Genomic DNA, 23,618 nt, shown 5'->3' with positions numbered 1-23,618 from the left:
TGTATAACCTTATTCTTCTTGTAATTTTTGCCGAACTAATCAAATTAACAGTATGAATTACATGGAAAAATAAGTCGCAAGAGACTTATCTCCGCGCGTTTTTTTTCTCTACGAAAAAAGGAAAACAGTGATGGAATCGACCAAGAAAAAAAGATAAACGAGACACTACGAGAAGGGTGAACGAACATTTTTCAAGCCCCGGGAAAGGGACAGAGCGCGACGGAGGGAAGGGGGGAGGGAAGGGGCGAGGACGAGTAATTCGGCAAGCCCAGACAATGTAAGGACGATATAGGAGCGTCGAGATCCCGGGATGATCCCGAGGGATGAATAGAAACGATCCTGTTTATCCTAGTTCTCCCCACCGCTCCTGCCAAATCCCCATCCTCCGTCCCCCTCCTCCCGCTCGCCCGCCTAACCGTTGTTGTCCCACGACGACGAAGGCAATATGCCGCTCGTGGATTTTTATAACCGTCGACTTTTCCTCCTCCTTCGCTATTCTCATCTCGTTCCTCACACCCAACGCTGTTCTCCCCCTCCCCCCGCTTTCTCCCACCTGAACTATCTCGGAATCTCGACCTCAACGACTCCTGAGAGGTCGTCTAGAAAGACCGGACCGGCATCTTCGTCGTTCTGGATGCTCTAACATCGAACTTTCTCATTCTTATCCCTACCTTCTTTACAGGTTTTCGTTTCTTGACGAAGGATACAAGCGTTATGTCTTAATCGAGTTCACCTACTATAGTTACCCGTTTGAATCGCATATCTCGTCTACATTTCTTTAATTTAACTTAACAGTAAAATGTATCATCCTGTATAAAAAAAATTATAACACAAAATACGCTGCTGTAAATTTTAAAAGCATAAAGTGATATACCTTAACTCCTCGTCTTCTTCGTTAAAAAAAAAATTTCCGTTCGTATCGTTACACGCGCAATAAGAAGAACGCGATATGTTAAAGCTGCTTCTGTTACTCACCTCGTAGGATCTGATAAAGGAAGACCTTGATGTGGTCCGGGCTGAGATGCTGTGGGCTCACGATGATTTTGTGCAAGTCGCTCTGGAGCAGCTCGGTGATCACGTATCTGTGTTGGGTGGCTCGTTAAGGAATTTATCGATTATGATCGCTCGTATTATGCTAAGTCGTGTCGTGCACGTGTGCAATCAGCGACTAGCAATTAACAGGTGATTCTCCTCTCCGTGATCGTTACGTCGCACCCGTAAAACAGGTCGATTAATTTCACCGTACGACGACTTCATTTAAACCTCTTAATAATCCTTCGAATCTCATTTTTGACACGGCATGTAAATTTCTCGATAACGTTACCGAACGTAAATGCATTAAATCTTGAACTTCAATCGGAGGTTACAATTTATTTTTTTTAGAAGCCTAAATACCCGCGCGAAGTAAAACGAATATGTTCGTTAACAGTTTGTTATGTGGATATTAATTTCGATATTGGAGATAAAATATCGAATTGTGTCTGCGACGTTTCCAGAATATTAATTGGAACATTAATTAATATATTAAAGCAAATTTAATCGGGTTGTTGTTATATCTCGCGGTTAATAATTACTTTATCGATGTTTATCATGAATATCACGGATGATATTGATCTTATTATCATTATTGCGCATACGCACCAACGCACCGTACAGATATCCTTCCATTACCGAATGATTTTATATTTCCTTATTAGCTGAATAATATTTCACTGTCCGCTTAATTGTCGCGAGCGAAAATAATAATGATCGGCCGCGCGGTCTTCTGAAAAGGAAAAATTTTTATCGGAACAACGGCCACTGAGCGAATAATCCGTCACCGAGTTACACCGATCCATCAACGTCCGAAGTAAAACTGCAATCGCGCTGTAACGCGGTGTAAAGTAACACGCGTGCGGATCGCTTCATCGTGAAATATCCGTGTCACGTGTGCGGTCGAGAGAGTTAATATTTTCGCGGCGCTTGATTTATGGCGTATACGAATGCATTTGGCGAATGACCGAGCACCCGATCGTCCGGGATAACGTAATAGATAATGAATATCGATATACGGCTCTCGATGGTATCTACTTGCCTGCTGCTGACAGTGATCGAATCGGCCGTAATGAATACGATTGTCGATGTCATAATGCCAGGAGAGACACAGAGAAAGAGAGAGAAAGAGAGAGGGTCCATTACGCGGAACGACCGATCGCTACCAAGGGACTTTGCGAACAATATCGGAAAAATTAATGTCGAGGTCGGTAAAAAATCGCAGTAAAATCAGTAAGCGAATAATTTGGCATCTCTTTACAGAAAGTTTCTTCTTCTCTCAACATAAAAAATTTGCACTGTTATAAAAAATCAATTTATTTTGATCTATATCGCACTTTATTATACCGATAATTTTTTCTTCTCGGCGTAAAAATTAATGATCGTAGGTACACTCAGTTACGTTTGTCCTACACTTTATCGTGGTCCGGATAGCCGCGAAAATATCGAAGAAATGATCTCGAATCGGGAGCGCAATGACAGGGACGGGGGATCCGACGTCGTGTGACATAATTCGGCCCCGAAAACTCGCTCTCGCGCGAACAAGCAAGCGCGCGAGCAAACGATGTTTGGAGGAACGCGAGATAACCGAGAGACCGAACGAAATAGTATAATGGCGGAATGAGGTCGACCGGGTAGATTGGAATGCAGGTAGAGGCTGCCCTGGCGCGAACCTGATGCGGTATGCAAGTCGAGAGGGAGAAAGAGAGAGAGAGAAAGAAAGATTGCGAGAACTCAAACTGGCTTCAGAAGAGAACCTAGAACCGGGATTTGAGATTGTAATTTTTATGCCTTCGCGTATTTCGACGTTATTGACATACGACAAAATTATTCTCGTGTTTTTATATTTTGCCGCGTCACATTATCTATTGTCTAAAAGTATTGATTTGAGAGCCGGTGGCTCTCCTAACCGCGCGCAGCCAAGCTGAAGCTCCGATCGATTGATCGCGATCAAAGACCGGAAAGCGCGCGGGCACATCGGCCCCTTTGAATTATCAGAAGCTCGACGTTTCGATTTCACGATGCGAAATAGGGTAGGGTACCATAGTGTGGTCTATAGTGTTCGTGACGCATAATTACCGTTTGATAATTGAAGCATTGAGAAGGCTGTACAGGATAGGAGCTAAAGGCGTAAAACGATGACAAATATACGAAAAAGAGTTACTTGTTTCGACATAAAAACGTTGCTTTCGAATTACGAGCAATCGAAATTATTTTATAGCACTCTAATTTCTATATAAAATATACATGTATCTATGTTAAAAAAGAATATAGTGCGAATTTCAACAAAATTTTATAAAATAAGCTTCGCGACAAAAAATAACAAGTTATTCTTTGTCAGGTTTCAAGTAAATCTTATAATTTGATGTAAAATTTCTTTTTTAAATAAACAGACAACACTCTTCGTCATATACGTATGAAAAGTCCATCTAATATGCAATCTAATATATGTCGGTGATATTTTATTTAAAAAGACGGAGAGAAATTCTATGCTCTCTGTACGTTATCCGTATCCGCATATCAAATATAAAACATTTACAATATATTGCTTATACTTGAGCAACTTTATCTGGAGGAACGTATAAGATTCCGCATTTCTTGCCACATAAAAAGAAATCCGTGTGGCAAAAAGCGATTTATCTCGAGTGCTCCATTTCGAATTGAACTTTGCGTTTACAGGAATACGATATCTCCTCGCTACGTCGTAACGTCTCTATTGCTGTTTCAGGGCATGATTGATAGCCGTGCATGCCTTCCGACGCAAACAACCGCGAGATCCCGCCGGGAAAATCATGCTACGAACGCGCTGAGAGGGGTAAATTTTCTCCGTGCTTTCTTTCAGTTTTCATTCAAACAGTCCTTTTATCACTTATTAAAAAAAAAAAAATATTTTCTTCCTAATTCTAATTAGCAAGAGTATTCAACAAATCTAAATTAAAATATTCTTACAATTAGTTAGTTAGGATTTGTGCTTTTTTCTTAACTCATCAAAGTTAGGAAAAAAGCACAAATATTAGCAAAAATAATTCTAATTTTCCCACATAATTTTCGCGATCCTTTCTCACGACTTTTTTCTTTAACTGAAATCATAAAAATCTTCCTAACTATCGACGAGGAGAAATGAAAGTCGTCTTTTTTGTGATCTGCGGTCATCAAAAAGGTGAGAAACAATAGCCGAGGGCGACTTTGCGCGTCGGAAACATTTCTAGAACTCTAGAGATCGGATTAGAAGCACTGTGGTGTATTTTTCCCAGAACAAAGGCACTCCGGTGCGCCAATTTCTTCGAAATTCGATAATAACGTCATTGGTGTCTAGACATTTTCGTGAAAAAAAAGATGGACTTCATTATCAAAAAACTATAAAATAATGAAAAAACTGCAAAAAAATAGCACAGAAGAATGCATTAAAGTATAACAATGTCTATTAACGTTGGAAAATACAAAAATCGAAGTGGATCGCATTTTACACTTCGGGGACACTTTTCCTGAAAGCTCTCATCATTGTCGGCATTGTGCAGCACGCTTAAGGCACGATTGGCGGATCGATGTGTACCTGCCTGCCTGCTTGCCTCCTGGTAGGCACGTCGACCGGTTCCTGGACAAAGCGAGAGTTGCCCCTAGCATCATCTCTCTCCCTGCTCCCAGCTCTCTGCTCCGCGCCGCGTTGAGCGAGCGAGCGCGAAGGGAATTGAGTATCCTGCCGTTTTCTACCGTCTTCCCTTTCGTACCTTTCCTATCTCTCTGCCCTCCCCCTTTGTTCCCCCTCGTCGGGTTTTCTCTCATCCGGTACCGGTCCAAGAGAGAAGAATCTGGAGGACTCCGGATATGCGGATTCGCTAGGAATCCCATATCTCGCGAATAAGCCGCGATATGTTAGGAGATCATGAAGACCGAAAAGATATGCGTATCTTATCTCTACTGTAATTTTTTTAACGACAGATCGGTCCGGATCCAGGATCAAAATAGAATCAGAATTTTGAAGTTAATTTCTTTCTTGGCGCAAACCTCGGCAAAAGTTGCATCATTGATTGAAACCTTACATGCTTTCAACACATCTCTGTGTCTAGACCGCAAATTAAAATTCGGTATCAGAGACGAGGACGGAAGTCGAACGGAAGTATCGGGTTATTCGCACATCTCTAGAGCTTCTGCATCTCTCTCGGGGATGAGTATTGCCGAACACCCCTTTAGATTCTTTGTTGGCCGGACTGGATGACAAAGAAGTGGCCATCGATGACAACGACGAAGACGAGGATGATGATGATGATGATGATGAAGACTTAGACTCCGAGGTGCTCGAGCAAAGCCGATCCGGCTCGTCCGACCGGTCAACCAAGTTCGAACCCGACTCGCGCGAGCGACTTCGGAACACCTATAGAGAGAAAGAGAAAAAACTCTGGGCGATACTGTTTTCTCGCGCTGCTTAAAAAAGGCGCGAATTTCTGTTGCACCGATTTGAAGAAGAGTTTGTGGAATCGTGAAGAGTTCGGGTTCGGTTTTGCTCTCAAACGATTTTGTAGAAAATGATAGAAAAGATATTTTCCTGATGTATTAGTTTAAAAAATATATGTAGCCCCTAAATAATTATCATTTAATTTAGAGCTAATTATTTAAAATAAAACTAATAACAAACAAAAATCCGGGTCACTATCTATTCATATTAACGCATATTATTATAATTAAAATTTAAGTACTCATCTGTATTAACTTAATGTTAACTTAACGTATTCATTAGATAATAAATATCTCAAATTATTTTGAAAGCAAATTTTGCTGTACGATGATTAATAATCTGGATGATCATCTACTCACACAAATATGTATTATCTACATTCCACGGATAATAATAATTTCTGAGATAATATATTTCAAATTATTTTAAAAGAATGATTGTTCTGCGTAAACGTAACGAGCTGCAGTGAGCGATTAATTACACCTGCAACGTAACATGCGATCCGTTTAAAAATTGGGAGAAGTGCATACAGAATAAGTTTCCATGACTTTTCTTTCCTAGCTCTCTCTCCCCCGGGAGTCAGTGCTCACTCCCGACTTTGCATATATTTAAATACTTTCGCGAATCTCGTCGAGGATCCACGACGCGGACACTTGGTATAAATTTCGAGTCGCGGTGTATATTTAACATGAGCAAAACGCGACGAGATAAACTGTTTCGCGTGTCCCATTCAATCGCCATTCCGTGTCTCAGGATTCGGAACTCGCGTCGATTTCCGCGCTAGGATATCTGCATTCGAGAGAAAAGGACACCGGCGATAAATCCTTCGTAACCGTTCGAATCCGAGGCCTCTAAATTAAAAGTGTGTCCTATTATAGTCGAAACCGCGGGACTTCGTCACCACCCTCGTTTCTTCGATACGTCGATACGCACGCCGGGAATCGAATCGGGACATTTTCTCGCAATGTCGTAAAAACGTGAACGATCCTGAACTAACGGTCCCCTATATATTTCTTTCTATTTTTGATCAAGTAAAATTAGTTCAGGAAATGCGATCAACTTCGTTTTCTTCGTAAGGGTACGCGGTACTATACACTGCAAAATTTGTGTCCTTTTTTCTAAAAGTACTTACCAGAAATCAAAATAAAAAAGTGCAAAATTTAGATTAAAAGATGATCAGAGAAAAATTATATCAGTTTAGTCGTGTCCAGAAGTCTTCTCAAATATCGAAAATTTATATAGAAAAATAACAAGTTCGTTATTCGATAAGACTCGCTTCTTTTGTAAAGTCTCTAAATGTGTAAAATCAGTTATTGGGAATTTCTGGTTCAACGTTAGATTATATAATTTCAGCATCACGCTTGTAAAGTTTTCAATTCGTTATGTAAAAGAAATTTATTTTTGAAGCATTAAAGTAAAAAAAAACGAAAGCTCAGACAATATTGTCTACATTTTCTCAGGAACATTGAACTATTCATTTAATTAGAAGATAACGCAGCTTTTAATTAGCTGATTATACAGAGTTAATTATCTCTGTCTGCCAATCCCTCATTCGTATGTAACCGGGTTCTAATGATTACTCAGACTGACAGCTATTCGATAAAATTTTACGTACGCGCGCCAAGTAAAGAAAAGAAAAAAAGAAAATGGAAGGAAACGAGTGATGAATGACGAACAAAGGATCCTCTGAGGGCCGACCGAAAACTGCGCGTGCGATCGATATCCACGGAGAGCGCGATATTCAATATGTCTCGAAGAAGCTGAACGCGAGGAGGAAGCTGCCATCAATGTCGGAAATACGAAACCAGGAATTTTAAGGGAAATTCCAGGAATTAATTTAAACACTTCAGATTCGGTTAAATTATCGTGAACTCACAGGGCATTGCCCATCTTTGTCATTTTCGACAAGTTCCGACATATCTTGCAATTAATGCATAAAATTGACTTATGTGCAACGTGATAAAATGTCAGATCAATCGGGAAGTTTCTCTTTACATCGGTGTAAAAGCCGTATATATAAGGATAAAAATAGACGAAGTTTTGGATCGATACACGATACACTTCTGTTCTGCCAGATAGGATAAATTTATTTCGTGTTCGTTTAGGGATCCTTAGGACACGGTATCGTCCTCCCGACGACGCCTTAAGCGTCGTTCACAACGTCTGACCGCGAATAATCAATAAAGTCCTGCTTCTCTCTTTCTCTTGCTTTCAGCGTCGCGACGGCCTCTTATACAGCGCTCGTCGATCGTCGAGATATTCCAGACGACGAAAAAAGAAACGTCCGCGCCAGCAGCCGAGCCGTTTATAAAAAAAATAAATAAATAAATCGTTTAAATCGAGTCGGGAAAAATCTCCTTCAAACTTTTTACCACCGAGAAAGCCGGACTTCCCAAATTATACGTTCATTAATTTCAAACTTTTCTCCTGTGTCTCCTTTCTTTCTACGGAAATTAATTCAATCAATAAAATTTGAATCGTATTATTATTGGAATCATTGATAAATACGATTATATGGAATTAATGGGAGAAGCTGACGGTTTTTGTACAGTTTTTTTTTTGTTCGCAATATTTGCATGCGTGGTTTTATCATTTAACATCGTGTCGTGCACGTTACAAAGTGCCCTCATTAATAGCGCGCGTTCTAAATACCGCGCATCGATACTCAAAGGGAATACTCGCGTAAAAAGAGACCCCGTCAAAGGAGAGATAGAAAATTATTCACATCCCATGCTAGGTGGAAAAGCGTCAAAAAGAATGGTGAATCATATCGCGCACACTTTTGACGTTTCGCTTAAATTCGTGAGCTTTTTAAAAGAGCTCTTGGACTTTTCGACGCATCTTTCCGTAATATTACGGTCGACTTACGCGCACGGAATATGATTTATTAAATAAAATATTGTCTCACAAAAGCCGAGCTTATCAAAAAATTAAATTTTCTTTTCTGAATATAAGTTCTAAATATAAGTTAGAAATAAAAATTATGTAAATAAAAATTTCGAAAAGCAGGAGAACGAATTCTGTCTTTCTTCCCCACTTTCCAATGCAATTTCCAACACGTCGGAGTAGTCCTCTTTCGCAAGTGGATATAACGGCGTGGGAACCCGCGCGTATATGCCCACGCGCGTGTCCGTGCGTGATTCGCGTTTTTCCGGCAAGTGAAAGAGATAGAAAGAGACGCCTCCGCGCGCTCCGCGCCGGATGTCCATTTGTTAATAAACAGCGTAAACCGATTTCCCCCCTCCCCCCCCCCACAGTGTCGTAAGGAACGGAAACGTCGTCACCCGTCAAAGTGTCGCCGAGTTAATTGTGTGCGAGTCGGATCTCCGAGGAAGGCGATAATCGGCGATGACAGCTGACATTGCTGATCGAAAATTAAAATCGCGGGTCGATAACGCGCGAATGCGAAGACATCCAATGAGAATCAGCGCATCTCCGGGATCTTCCTCGAAATTTTATACCATTTACTCTCTTTGAGTGATATTTCACTATTCAACTTTTAAAAGAGTATCATCATTAATTTATTTATGTATTTCTATTAGAAAGCAAGGAGTTCCTGTCGTCTTCAGAAAATAGGGCAAACGGTTTTTGGGAGACAAACGAGAAACAGGTGGTGAACGAGCGGCGATTTCGTGATTATTGTGAGGACTGAGGAGATAATGCGAGATGCGAGCGGAGCGTCGTTCTGAGCCTCGTTCAAACGCGCCTCGTTCCCGCCGGAAACTCTTTTTCCGCGCCGGAACCTATCCAGGTCGACGAGAAGCGTTTTTCGTTCTCACCCGTTCGCTCGCTCGCTCGCTCGCCTCCGATTTTCCTCGGCGATTTCCCGCCGCGTATTCTCCCGAGCGAAACGTGGGAGATCGTGGCGTGTGCAATGTGATGCAACCGCCGACGCGCATTGGAAACTCGAGACGTGATGGCATAAGTGCTCGAAACACCGAGCTTCTTAGAGACTTAAAAAAGATAGAAAAACATCCAAGTGCACGGACCCGTAAGATGTACTCAATAAATAGAATCTAGACCCCACGCTTAAATATATCTAAACTATTTGACATAATTAAGTGACGATAGCCAGACGCAGATACAATTGTCGAGAGCAATATTTCCCCAAAGTATCTTTATAATAACTTTAAAGCATTATGCAAAGACAAGGAAAGTTACGACAGGAATAATAATAATAATTAAAAATAATTGTTCACACGAAGTAAAAATTTAGTGTATTCACAAAATTATAATTTTTCATTATAAGTATTTACTTCTAATATGATATTTTTTATCTATTTTTTTATATTATATATTTCTGTATTATATTTTTTTTTATATTTTATATAATTTAGTGTTAATTTCTACTTTTATTCTTATAATTTACTTCTAATTTTACAATCTAAAATAATTATATTATATACATTGATATTTTTCTTTCTCTCACTCTCACTCTCAAATATATAAATATTTTTAATTAAACAAGAGATTTGAATCTATTAAAGGGATAATATACTTTTCGACGCGCTGACAAAAAACTACGTAAAAAGATTCATTTCCGGTTAAAATCAGGTAATCGCGCAATCGTTTCCCGTGAACGAGGGGCTGGTCACTTCGGAAATCATTGAACCACTTGATTCGAAATCGCATAGGAAATCGCGGAGAATCAATGGAAGTCGAGTGATTTCTCTTTGCATTGAGGAATCATGTGAAATTATAGGAAATCGTTACGAAATCACACAAATTCGGAAATCGCTTGAAATCACAAATGTTTTCAAGCTATTATAATATGTATACTATAAGAGTATCTACGATTTCATTGGTCGAAATCTAGTAAATCTATTCACTTTTCGTATTTTTGCCTCGTGAAAAGATACGTAATAGGCCCCCAGGTTTCATCCTCTCTATGCCACGGTACTAAGTTGAGCGTCATGTTTTTCCCTTATGCGCAGAGGCGGGATGTTCTTTCATTGAATATATATTGCGGTGCCGCTGAGCACAGCGCGACCGAGCAAAGCCGAAATAAAAAACAATCGACACCGAGCTCGACACCCAATGTAACAATGACGATGAGAGAGACGTAGGGGAAATAAATTTGGAAAATGTAATAAAAAAATCAGATTCACGTACAGACGAAAGTTCAGAAGAAAGTAAACAAGAATTATTAGAGAATTTGACCATTCTTTCTGAAGGTCGTCTAGAATTAAAAAGTTATAATAAATTCAAAACTTAACTTCATACACAGAGTCCATTTGTTGTTGTAAGAGATCAATTGAATAATGAACTGTTGGCTATTAAATAAAAATTCGTTTAACTTAAGTAGTGATCGGTTACAAAGGGTTCGAGATTCGGAATTGACAAAGAATAAAAAGAAAATTCAAATAAATGGCGATAAATGTAATGAGAAACAGGTTTTCTTTAAAAAATGCGAGGAAATTAATATTGGTGATTGATGTCTATTTAGAAAATGTAATAGTACTAAGTGCTTTGTTGGTATGATTTTGAGCTTTGCCTATTTAGAAGGACAAACATTAAAAAGTCATGAATATTCTAGTTCTTACGCAGAAATAAAAGGTAATATCAAAGAGATTGGTGTATTGTGTTATTGGTATGAATTAAAATCAAATAAAAAGCTGATACCTGTACCAATGGATGTACATAGTTATATAAACGTATTTAACTGTCTATTTAAACATATTTTTAACTCTTAAATTAACAATTATTACAGGTCTTCTGGCGATAGCCGTTTGTAAGCAAGGCAAGCCCTACTTGCAATAAAAACTATTAAGCAAATAAAAAATAATAAATTTATTAATTTTAATTTAATAATATTAATAATATTAATTTAATAAATAATAATAATAATTAATTAATTAATTTTCTGTTTGTTATAATCTAGAAATCATTGATTTTGAAATGTCAAATTCATTAGAATTCATTAAGAATCATGCGAATTCATGAGGAATCACAGGTAATCGTATACATTTTGAAATCGCGGAAATCTTATAGGCAATCGTTAGAAATCGATTTCTTTTGGAAATCATTGGTCCATTGAAATCGAGAGTGACCAGCCCCTCGCCGTGAACGTTACATTGATCAAACACATTAGATATACCGTGAAAAAATATCGGGACATTAACATAACAACGGCCACGCGCGAGTGGCGTGTCGTTAATGGATTAAAGCAAGTAGGCGGCCGTACGTAATGGTGTAGCTAATATTAATAGCTGAAAAAACGCTTAGAGTTGATATATTTTCATCTTGCAAAATCGCGAAAAAAACAAAGAGAATTTATCGATCGATTGTATTTAAATCGTGGCGCGCAAGAATAATTAATATTTGCACAAGTTTGTGGAGATGCTCAATCTTTTCAATATGAAAAATCCATTATTAAAAGGAGGATTTAATGTAATATTCTTAAATATTGCAGAAATGATTAAATACAATGATTTAATATTATAAAAGATAAAAACCATCAGTCTACGACATATAAAACGACGTGTAAAAAAATATGTTAGTTAAATGCATTTGAACCGATTTGAACATTTACGATGCTGGTTGAACATGGAATAAATAATAAATTTATTATATTCCGAAAAATAAACGTAGAAATAAAAATAAACTAGATAATAAAGATAGTTAACGGTACAACAGACTGAAAATTTATTCTATGCGAGGGATGTTGTAATTTGAAAAAATAAAAGGTCCCCTAGATTAATGCGAAAGCGAGAAATTGCGGTATCGAAAACGCGCATCGATTAATTATTAACGGCGGCTTTAATAATCGCACGATACGAATCTGGGCGATATATGAAGGTGAGTTTCCTCGTGTATTTCAGGAAGAGCGGGTATACCTCTGCGCAAGGACTTGTTGACTCGGAAGACAAAGAGCCCCCGCAAGAGGAGAGAGAAGCGAAATTAGTTTGCGGCCACCGAGAACTTAGATCAAACCGTCAAACTCGAGCTCGACGTAACCGGTCTCGCGTGCAATTAAAGCCCCCGACAGAGTTCGAGCCCGAGGAAAAGCTCAGCTTTTCCCGCGAGCCGAAAGAGCGATGGTGATCGTGAGGAAAAGTCGCGCTACTATATCAACTCGTGATTCTCTAATTATATACAGAGAGATTCGATGCTCTTTTTTTCCTTTCTAACAACAACGGAGATATTTTACGACGATCGAAATTGAAGCACTCCATCATTACATTCCACAGAGCGAAACGAAATCGTTCGCCGTTCCTTCTTAAAAACTAAAGTACCGGTGGAAATTGCGTGAAATTCAAGAGGCTTCGGTGCCGCTTGACATATCATTGTAACGATAACCCGCACGCTCGTTAAGCACGCATGTGCGACAATGAGTTCGGCGGGGACTGAAATTTTCGCCCGCGTCGTATCGTTTTTCTCGATACGGGCGGATGCCAGCCATCGAGAACGCCGCGGTCGGGCCTCTTTCTCTTTCGTTCGTATCGCGTGGCGTATCTCCTCTTACGCACGTGACGAAAAAATTACGCGTTATTAACGTGTATATTGAACCCACGTCGTTCCCCAGTTGCACCGACGCGATCCGACGCAACAGATGCAACTACCTATGCGAGTCTCGCGAATCAAATCGATTGCGATCGCCTCAGGTGATTTTATTATTCCGCGCGGGCTTCCGGAGTGTGGAAAATATGCCGAACTTATGCTTCCTCTCGCGTGCGTCCAAACAATGAAAACTTACGGTGTCGTTCTCACGACTGCATAAGAAAAGACCTCCACTGTAATAAGAAGATTATTAATTTCATTAATAATAATGTGTGACGCCTATATTGACAATAATACATCGGTTGATACACTTTAAACACTATAATTTGATGTGTATTATGAATTAATTGCTACAATACGAATTATTGATGTCAATTAATTTAATGCATCACGTTATCGTAATGTATTAAACGCATATAATTATACATAATCGCTTTATTTAGTTATATCGCATCGAGTGATTGGCGACGTCGCGAGGCAAGGAGAGGCGGGCGGACGTTGACGTCAATCATCGCGCAAAATTAAGAACGAGCGAATCGGGGGTGATTGTCGCGGGCGGGGCAGGGGATGGTATCCGCGAAGTTACGGGGAGGTTACGGCTATCAGTTACACGCGACATTGTAAATGACGATGAAGCGAAGCGGAGGATGCATAGGCGGGCAGCGTGCAGCCGGCGACCGCAGCCGCTGCTAATGGCGCACTATCGACGTATCAATGGCGCGCTGCGGCTTGCGCATTAATAATACACGTGATTACCATCGAGCGAACTCATCCCGGGGCCGCGCGCCATGGCGTATTCATGGCGTTCGCCGTCCGTGCCCGGATGGAAACCGCCTCCTCCGCCCGCCCGATCAGAGAGAACCGGAACTGTCGCCTCTCGATAAACAATTAAAGCCATATCCCTGGAATTCCTGTGCGCTAACCCCGAGTGAATCAACTGAAAACCTGGCGGAGAATGCCCCGCGGTCAACTGTTAAGAAAACGCGTCGCGTACGTGCTCGTTATCGATTTTCGCTCGTAATTTCGAATAGCTTCGTCTTCTCTTTTTTTCATACAGTACTGTCTAAAGTCTAAATCTATTAGAATGGTTTCGCCACTAATACATTAGGTGATTACGATAGTCATTCCAAAAGAGAGGATTGCCAATTTGACTAAGGGCCGGTTGTTCCAAACCTGTTGGTAAACTAACTAATAGTTAATTCTTGTTTTTCTTTTAAATTAGACAAAGATAGACACATGAATTAATTACACTAGTTAGTTTACCAACAGGTTGGAACAACTGGTCCTAAATGCGGGCACTCTTAAGAATAGGAGCGAATTTTACTCTTTCTTAGAGTGACGAATCACTCGAAGTGCACAGGCTCAATTTTCACTTTTCGTTACACTTGCACATTCCACTCGTTTTGAGAGTGATATTTCACTCTTCGACTTTTAGAGAGTATTAATACGAGGATATTGCGTATCAAAAAGTTTTCACCTCTCGGAGATTCAAAACGTAGGATGACGTGATTAAAATTAAGATTAAGATGTAAGGCTATAGGAATCGCGTGAAAAAATGAAGAAATGTCGAGCAATATGAGATGTGAAGAGAGACACATATAGAAGATTGATGACAGGGCAATGATGTAATTGCGATGCAAATGCAATATTAGTTAGACGAGGGTCGGGCAACATTACTGGTAATCTCTTTCGCATCCCTCCAACCCCTTTCCCGCGGTTCCATCGGCACTGTGGTCGCCGGCGATTTCTGTGTTCGTGGCTGCGCAAGCTAATCGGGAGTCGCTCCTTAATTAGAAATTAGGCGGTCTCATTTGATGCCTCTCCCGCACTCTCCCCTCTCAAACTCTGGCACCGGAGAGCCGCGCTGAATTTTTCATGCGGACGAAATTAGAATCGATCGCCGGCGGCGCGGAGGCCGCGAAATTAAATCGCGGGAATAGCGCGGCGGGGAATGGACAGCGAAGGGTAGGGGAGGGGTAAAAAGTCAGCGCGGTGGTCCATCGATGGGATTTCTACGACCGCGCAATTTGCGCTCCGATTATTTATTTGTCGGCGCAATTAATGCACGTACCCGCTGCGAAAAATTTATCGATCCGCGTGTCCGTCGTAGTTTGTTTATTAACAAAACATTCATTCGTTTGCCTGTTTACTGATGGATTTATGGTATTATTTATTATCTTGGTTATCCAATTATTTATTTATAGATTTATCTATTTATTTAATTACGTGTGCGCACGCCTCTGCAGCGGCTAGCCAACTGGCCGAATTATTTTCATTTACATTTTATTCACTCAGAGAAAAAATCATAGTGATGGCAACTTTATAGGTGACAACTATACACAAGTTGTATACATAGAATTATTGTAAATAGTTAATGAACTATTTTGTAGTTATTGCAACTAAATTTATGGTAAAGAGACATAATAAATAATTATTTATTAGTTACTTTTAACCATCAATTTAGTTGCAATAACTACAAAATAGTTAATTTAACTATGTACAATAATTCTATGAATACAACTTGTATAGTTGTATTCACCTAGTTGCCATCACTATGATTTTTTCTCTGAGTGTTCCATTTATATTCATTCTTAGATTCTCTTTCTCTCGCTAAGATAATTTCGAGTCTCTATAAAAAGTGCACGTGTACATTTATCGCGAAATATCTTGTAGATCTTACAGTAATCAAATCATGAAAAGCCAGGATAAACTTAAAAGGAAAAAAAAGGAAAAAAAGAAAGAAAAAAGAAGGAATAAGTATACAAATATAGAGGAAAGTCGATCGTGAAGCACAATAGCTGTGCCATCCAGAACAATGATTTACACAGGTAAAGAGTAAAGGGGCCTGACGGGCCCCGAAATACGCGACAGCTCGCGAACAGGAACTTTCCGAAAAAGAGAGAGAAAGAAAAGGAAGGAAGGAAGACGGAGAACACGCGCGTGAGAGAAATAATTTATCGCTCTCGCTGCCTCGATCAAAATTAACTGCAAAGATCCAGTTCGCTTTAAAGACTCGTCGATCGATCGACCACGCGACCGTGCTGAATGGCATTCGCAGAGAGACGGGTAATCCCATAGGAGCTTTGTTCTGCAGGTTACTGAAATAACTTCCTGCTTTGCCGTCGACCGGAAAATTATCTCGTAATGTCTCCTGGTTTTACGAGAAGTAAATTTTCACGAGTTATATTCTCGTAGAATGATTTTTGAAGTGAAATCTTTAGGCACGGTAGTGAGTTCGATTCGCGACACGAAAAAGTGTAACGGAAGTGAAACTTCTTTGGTACGGTAGTAAGTTCAATTGTGCGACACGAAAAGTGTAACGAAAATTTGACCAATAGGCGTACGAAATGAAACTTCTTTGGTACGGTAGTAAGTTCGATTGTGCGACACGAAAAAACGTCACGAAATAGTGTCACGAAAATTCGACCAACAGGCGTACAAAGTGAAACTCCTTTTGGATCGGTAAGTAAATTCGATTTTGCGACTCGAAAACGCGTCATGAAAATTCGATCAGGCGTACGGCACTGGCGAGATGGATATATTGAGAACTGCGTGTAACACTATATTTTCGAGTTGCGGGCGGCTTGGAGTGACTAATTCCGTTGCATTGTTTTTGTATTAATTTCAGAAAAGTTATAACAAAGCCTTGCCTTCAGAAGTTTCACTTCTATCGCACGTGGCGACCACGCGTTCATTTTTTTTTGTGAAATAAAATTTCCTAGTATTATAATGATGTATTTTCGGAAGCGTAATTCTGCAGAGAATTTTTCGTTCTTGATTCTTCATTAATTTTTCCGAAACTTCGTTGAGAATATAGAATAAAATAGGGATATATAGAGAAGAATAAAGGAAGGGGGAGGCTTTTTCAGACACGGATTGGAAAATAGGATTTTTCGGACGGCAACAATTCGAGATGGATCTCCTAAGAATCTTTCTGAAAAGCGGACTCGGGGAAGAATCTCGCGTTCGTGATCTACGTGAGTTTTGATTGCCCGGCGATTAAAAGTTTCCGTGTCGTTCGAGACGCTCGTATACGAGAGATCGAGCGTTGCGTGAGAGAGCGATACTCTTCCGCGAGAATCCAGGAAAATCCGCGAAGAGTGGAAATACCTCTGAGACGCCCGCCCTATCGAAACATCGCAAACACACATCGGAGACTTAAAGACAATCCAAAAACTTTAGATTAAAATCGAGCGAATTAATTAAATTCAAATTAATTCGATTCGTTTTACTTCGAGAAATTATCGCACCTGTCTCGATTATGATTTGGGGGGACTCGAGAGAACTTCCGCGGGAGGAATGGAAAAAAAAATACCTCGACCTCGATAGGAGAATTCACCTGTCCGAAAATCTCTATGCTGAGATTTATCTTCCGCGTGTCCTCGAGTACGAGCGTTTAGAAAAGGATACATCTCTTGGAAGAAGTCCAGATGCGGCGGCTGAAGGATATCCAGCGCAGAAAGGACCTGCAAAAGAGACAGGAAGAGATTGAGTGTCCTGTCCTTTGACTGGACGAAAGAGAGAAAGAGAGAGATAGAGAGAAAGAGAGCGCGCGATTGATCCCGCTTTTTTTTCATGCAAAAAGTGGGATCCAGCAGAAGACTGCGAGGGGGAGGACACGCAGCCTCGTCCTCGGGGAAATAAAACGCGGAGATTTCCGAGACACCCATCGTGCAATTTATATACGATCCATCTCGTGTATTCGTCCAGATATTCAATGCCAAACAGTATATTTGTTTACAGCGAAGCGTATGAAACAAAAAATCTCTATCCCTATATATATTTTATCATTATATATACAGCAATAATTTATTAAATAATTCTTCATAAAATATTATAAAATAGTAATATACATTAAGCTTAAATGTGCTAAAAAATCTGCTAATGTCTAAAAAAATCAATTTTAAATTTATTGTAAAAGAAAGATAAGTATACAAGATTCACGATTTTATTTTTCAATGAAATTATATACAATTATTATATGCAATGGCATAATATTTATTATAGTCGTAATGTGCAATAAATAATCGTATAAAATATTCGACAAATGTAGAAACTCGATATCGGCTTCATTTATTTTTGGCAGAATTACAGCTTTTTTACTTTCACGCTTGTCTCTATTGGCATTTTTCTGTCTTTTTCTGTATTTGTTCATCGATCACGCACTTGTTCGACGCGACAAATGTAACATCACTCACGTTATCGTGTTTGAAGAAGCAAAGCATTTTCAACTCCCTGAAGACTCGCTTGCTGCTCACGAGACTTTGAAAGACGTTCGGCAGTTTTTTTAAGGCTACTCTCCTACCATCCCTCGGATCCGTGACAGCCCTGGAAATCACAGAAATAACAAAATTTACAATTATATGTTCTTCCATCTTGTTGATCGATGTAACTACTAAAGATATATTTTGATAGCAAAGAAATACACCCAGTGAACAAGACGTCCTAAAGATGTCTGAAAGACATTGTCGTATAGACGTCTATAAGACATTATTTTAAAACGTTTTTAAGACCTCTTTTAGACATACATGTTGTCTGGGTATAGTTAAAAAAAAATACTAAAGAGAGAAGAGCTAGCGTTGCTTGTAGTAATTAAATATATACTACTAACTTGATACACCCGTGCTTCGTTACGGTATATATGGAAGGATTCTATAATTCACCCCCAAATTTAGATTTGCCCCTTTAGGGGTTGATTAAGGCAAAATCTTGAATGACGTTTTTAAGCACTTGTATGGGTAACCTTTGTAAGCAAAAATCAAGTCGATATCTCAACGGACCCAAGAAATATTGAGAAAGTCGTGAATACACATTTTACTCCTTTTCACCTCCTTAGAAGTCGAATTTCTAAAAATCCCTTCTTAGTGAGTGCTTACGTCATGGCAGGAATATACTCCTCGAATTTCATGTTTCTAGGTTTAGAGGTTTGGGCTGGGCGTTGATATAAGTTAGTCGGATAATAATGTATATATATATATAATATATAGATTAATCTAAAAATATGTCACTTCATTATAAGAGTGAACACCACGATATAACTAATACATATTGTGCCGTACTTTATAACCATACTTTATATACCATCGCTCATCGTATTTTACGTGAAACGGATTCCATCCGAAGTCATCTATCGGTCGCATGAATAACGTGTCTTTAAGACGTCTTAAGGCATCTTACACTGAGAAAAAAATTTTGTTAATCCCAAAAAATATTTAGTCCAATACGAGCAACTAAACATTAGTTGTTTCAACAATTATTAAGTTACACTAAAAAAGGTATAGTTCATTCATGTCAACTTTTAAAATTTTTTAATCAAGAATTAATTAATTCAAATGTTTAGTTAAACTAACTGAAATGTTTAGTTGCTCGTATCAAACTAAATATTTTTTGGGATTAATAAAATTTTTTTCTCAGTGCAAATAAAACGTCTTAAAGAGATTCGCCTATTAGTCGAAAGTCAACTTAGAGTCTTAATTTTTTTATATGATTTACATAAACACTTTACACAAATAATCCCAAAAGTTGAGCAATATTAACCGTATAGTTTTTTTGTAATATTATTCAGAAGTTGACCACTTTGACCCTTGATCACTGATTTAGTACACACTTAGCCAACTTAGAACTTTGAAAAACTAGCATTTGACAGATGAAACATCAAAGATTGCATAAAAACTTAAAAAATAGAATTTTACCGTGTGGATTTAAAGCTTTACTGTCACAAAGTTTACTTTTACCTCGTAGATCAAATTAGTAATGAGTTAATGACAGACGTTGCCATTGAGAACGCAACAGCTGATGCGAACCCAACATCACAAACAGTATTTAACCACTAATCATGAGTTCACGATACGCAATCATCAATGTATTAATCATTTTAAGTCTTTAGTATTCTCTGACAATTGTTCATTAGGTTTTTATAAATTATTTGTGATTTTTCTTTTACTTTATAATGTTGGATATAATAAGTATTTGACAACGATTCCCGAGTCGTTGACGCTCTCATACTTCGGCATATATTTGTTAATATTCTATACACTAATAAATTTACGAAGAATATAGCACATAACTAGCATCCACAATTCATTATACCAATATTGCATATAATTCGGGATCGCTGTAATGACATTATTATTCAATTGCATTTTTGACAAAATGGTAAGTGAACCTCCTTAAAGACGTCTTAAAAAGATCTTAAAGACGTCTTTTGGTAACGTAATTAACATAATTATATGTTCGGTATAGTTAAACGGCCTGACTGGCAAGTTTTATTAAGCATATCACAACGACGTTCATTCTTTTATTCCAGCATTGTTAAAATAACTTGAAAAGGACCCAAAATAGTGGTCGAAACGTCGTTGCGATATGCTTAATAAAACTTGCCAGTCAGGCCGTTTAACTATACCGAATTATTTCATCACTGGCGAATAACTTTTATTGAATACATAATTATATGTATATCACGATCGTTATTAATAAAAATTAATATATGTTTTCATTTAAATCTAGAAATATATTTATATCTATCTGTGTTGCATATTATTTTTTATATCAATAAGCGAGTGTGATCATCGCCGATTGTGAAATCGTTTTCACTGCCCTCCTTCCTTTCGTCCCCTGCAAAAACGGGAATTACTTTATCTATCTACGCGCATCAGATGATATGGCACATGACCGAAAATGGGATTTCGGCAGCATCGAGCGCTCTCCGTCTTTCTCTCTCTCTCTCTTTCTCTCTCTCTCTCTCTCTCTCTCTCTCTTTGGATCTCTCTGCTTCTCCCTTCAATTCTCGTGAATCGAAATCGTCGGTTTTGCGGTAACGACAACACTCGACAATGAAATCGAACCCGTAGCCGTAAACGGACTAATTGCTGGGATAATAATTATTCTCGGAACTGGCCTAGGGCTGGGAGAGACCGATGGAGGAGAGAGAGAAAGAGAGAGAGGGATAGATTATCGTTCGCTTGTGTTTCCGGGGTTATCAGTTCCTGGACATTATTTAGCTGATCATTTGCCAATATTCCCCGAATCCCTTCTCTTGAATTAAATTCGCGATCAATATCGTTCATCTTTTCCTTCTTTCAGATAGTATTTATAATTGGAATAAGATGATATTTGGATGTAAGACACTTTAAACATAATTCGGTTTTCTTTTTCTTCTTGCTTTGCGCGGATAACTTGGCGTCTCTATATAAGCTTTATAAAATATTTTGTTACACACAATAGTGGATAAATGGAGTAGCCTATATACTACTATTTATAAATAAATATATAAATAAAAACAAAATAAAACAAGAAAACAAAGTAATAAGATAATAATGAAGCAAAAGAAGAGGAGAGTGATTTATCGTCTGGCATAATTACACTTGTCAGTTATAACGAAACTATACGTGATTGCTATCCAATCACTTTTCTCTTGTACGAGTTGTACGAGAACATGTATGATAACGTTAATGAACATAATACAGTAAATGCAGAGACATAGTTCTATCTAAGGCGAAAAATGTACATAAATTCATGCGAATATTACTGCACAGCCCGACGGCATAAGGCTTATTTCTATCTACTTGTATATATTGACTTCTTTAATCAATAAAAATTAAAAGTATAGAAATTAAAACGGAGTTAGGAACATATTTCTAAATATAATTTACTATCATACAGTAGCGACTGTTAAGTTTTTATGAATAATTATCACTGTTATTATTAATTAATTCTTATACATTATTACTGCTAATAACGGCTAATTCAGCAGCCGTTCGAGCATTGATGCTTTATACCGCGGTTTTATATAAGGTTTTATGTAGGATAAACGGGAATGACAAATCTCTCGTACTAATCAGGTCGAAGTCGTTAACTTCGTTATGGCACGCTAAATCGATTCGTTCGCACGAGACGGCCGACTCTCGTGTAGATTTGCGCGACACATTTATGGACCGGGACTCGACAAAATAAACGAGACTGTCGATGAACGAGCCAAAACGGGCCCATTATCTCGAGTGTCGTCTCTTCAAGTCCCACTCATATGTACTTTCCAACCGGTCAGATCTGTTCGTTGCGCCATCCGCTATGATTTCGCGACGGTCGAATCAAAGAGACAAAAAAATTATGGAAGTTCCTGCATGCGTTTGTGAATTTTTGACTCGTAAGGAGGACAATGTAATGTATAGACAGATAGATATGAATTTATTTATCTTATAAAGAAAGTCTTTTACAATGGCATGAAAAGTTGGTAGAAAGCGTACAAGAACGAAATAACTGTATCTCATTATGATGAAAATAATGAAAGGAAAACAGATAAAGAATAACCGAGATTGATTATAATTATTGTCATTGTTGTCATTAGTAATGTTAACTTGTATTTCGATTTAATTTATTTACTATAATTAATGATATTTACAAAGCGCTCAAGTCTGAAAGCTCAAATAAATATTTCAAAATATTGAACGTTATTGCATATGTTAAATATTATATACATAAATTAATTAATTAAATTCTAATTACCCGATGATACCCTGGCAGAATGCCAATTTTCAGCTTAACCGAGAAACTATTCCACAAATGGAGGGTTGAGCTCCACGAAAAAAAAAAAGGTAAAAGTTCTAATTTTCAAGACACAAATAACAAGATTGAAACTTTCCTTGACAAAAGTTCCTAAATTTATCATCAATAACGCGGGTTTCCTGAAAGGTTTTTGGACGAGAGTATATCTTCGATTCGATTCACCTGGCGAAAATTAGCGTACGAGAACGTTAATTACATCATCGAGCTTCTTCGAATAGCCGGATTGAAGGGGGGAGAGATGGGAAGAGAGGGGAGGCGAGAGGGGGAGAAAAAAGAGGTGAACGAGCCGTCGCAAACCGGCGAGAGATTAAGGTCGATCCACGAAGCCGAGCGAGTCACGAACGTAGAAAGGTACGACGACCTTCGAAAAGGGTCAACGCACCCGCCGCGCCGCGCGGTGCGTCAAGCGTAGTAGGCGGAAGTGAAGTCACGAATTTCGGAGCGGAACGACCGTGAAATGATGCATGGGGAGAGGCGGGAGGGGGCGGGGGGCGCGCAGCGCGCCCCCGGGGACCCCACTGTCGCGGTTTAGACAATGTTTATTCATTCGAAATCCCGACGAACCGACGACGACGAGACCGCTTCTATTACTATACGCACACGCGTAACGCTCGCCGATGGTCTCACCACCGGAAGCTGGAAAAAGGGGGGGGAAGGTATTGCCGCGGAACGGGACATTACCATATCTATTTTAGGTAAAAAAAAATAAGCTGCTGATAGAGACGAATTTCGTGCGGCGTGTCGCGTAGACGTCATTGTTGCATAAGCAGCTGCATCAAATTTTCATGAAGCCGATTTATCGGACTGTCGCAATCGGGGTTGCGAATTGTGGAACATTTTGCCTGTCGCGGGTCGTTTTGAAGAAAAAATACTTAAAAAATAAAAGAACGAACTGATACTACGTTTACGCGAGTGTTACTTCTGTAGTAACTTATGATAATTTACTCGTTTACGCGGAGTAAATTATCGTAAGTTACTATAAAATCCCGTTTACGCGAAGAAATTCTCGCGTAAACGTATAGTATTAGTCCCTGGGGAACCTAATAAGTCCCCTTAATTGAAAATTAATCAA

General features: G+C 38.9%; 1 protein-coding gene across 1 annotated transcript in view; it reads right to left on the bottom strand.

The window, feature by feature from the left end:
- LOC112457660 (serine/threonine-protein kinase NLK) overlaps nt 1-18,893 on the bottom strand; it is a 60,006-nt gene extending 41,113 nt beyond the window's left edge. The window contains exons 1-4 of the mRNA XM_025020837.1: nt 18,862-18,893; nt 18,184-18,313; nt 17,396-17,451; nt 976-1,082 (exon numbers count right to left, since the gene is read on the bottom strand). Coding sequence (XP_024876605.1) covers nt 976-1,082; nt 17,396-17,451; nt 18,184-18,313; nt 18,862-18,893 — 325 coding nt within the window. The remainder of the gene's footprint in view (nt 1-975; nt 1,083-17,395; nt 17,452-18,183; nt 18,314-18,861) is intronic.
- Nucleotides 18,894-23,618: the final 4,725 nt, after the last annotated feature.

Source organism: Temnothorax curvispinosus, unplaced genomic scaffold (genome assembly GCF_003070985.1).
Source record: "Temnothorax curvispinosus isolate PA1 unplaced genomic scaffold, ASM307098v1 QBEX01008049.1, whole genome shotgun sequence".
NCBI classification, from domain to species: Eukaryota; Metazoa; Arthropoda; class Insecta; order Hymenoptera; family Formicidae; genus Temnothorax; species Temnothorax curvispinosus.
The sequence above is the reverse complement of the archived record's forward strand: the minus strand, read 5'-3'. Positions and strand labels throughout refer to the sequence as shown.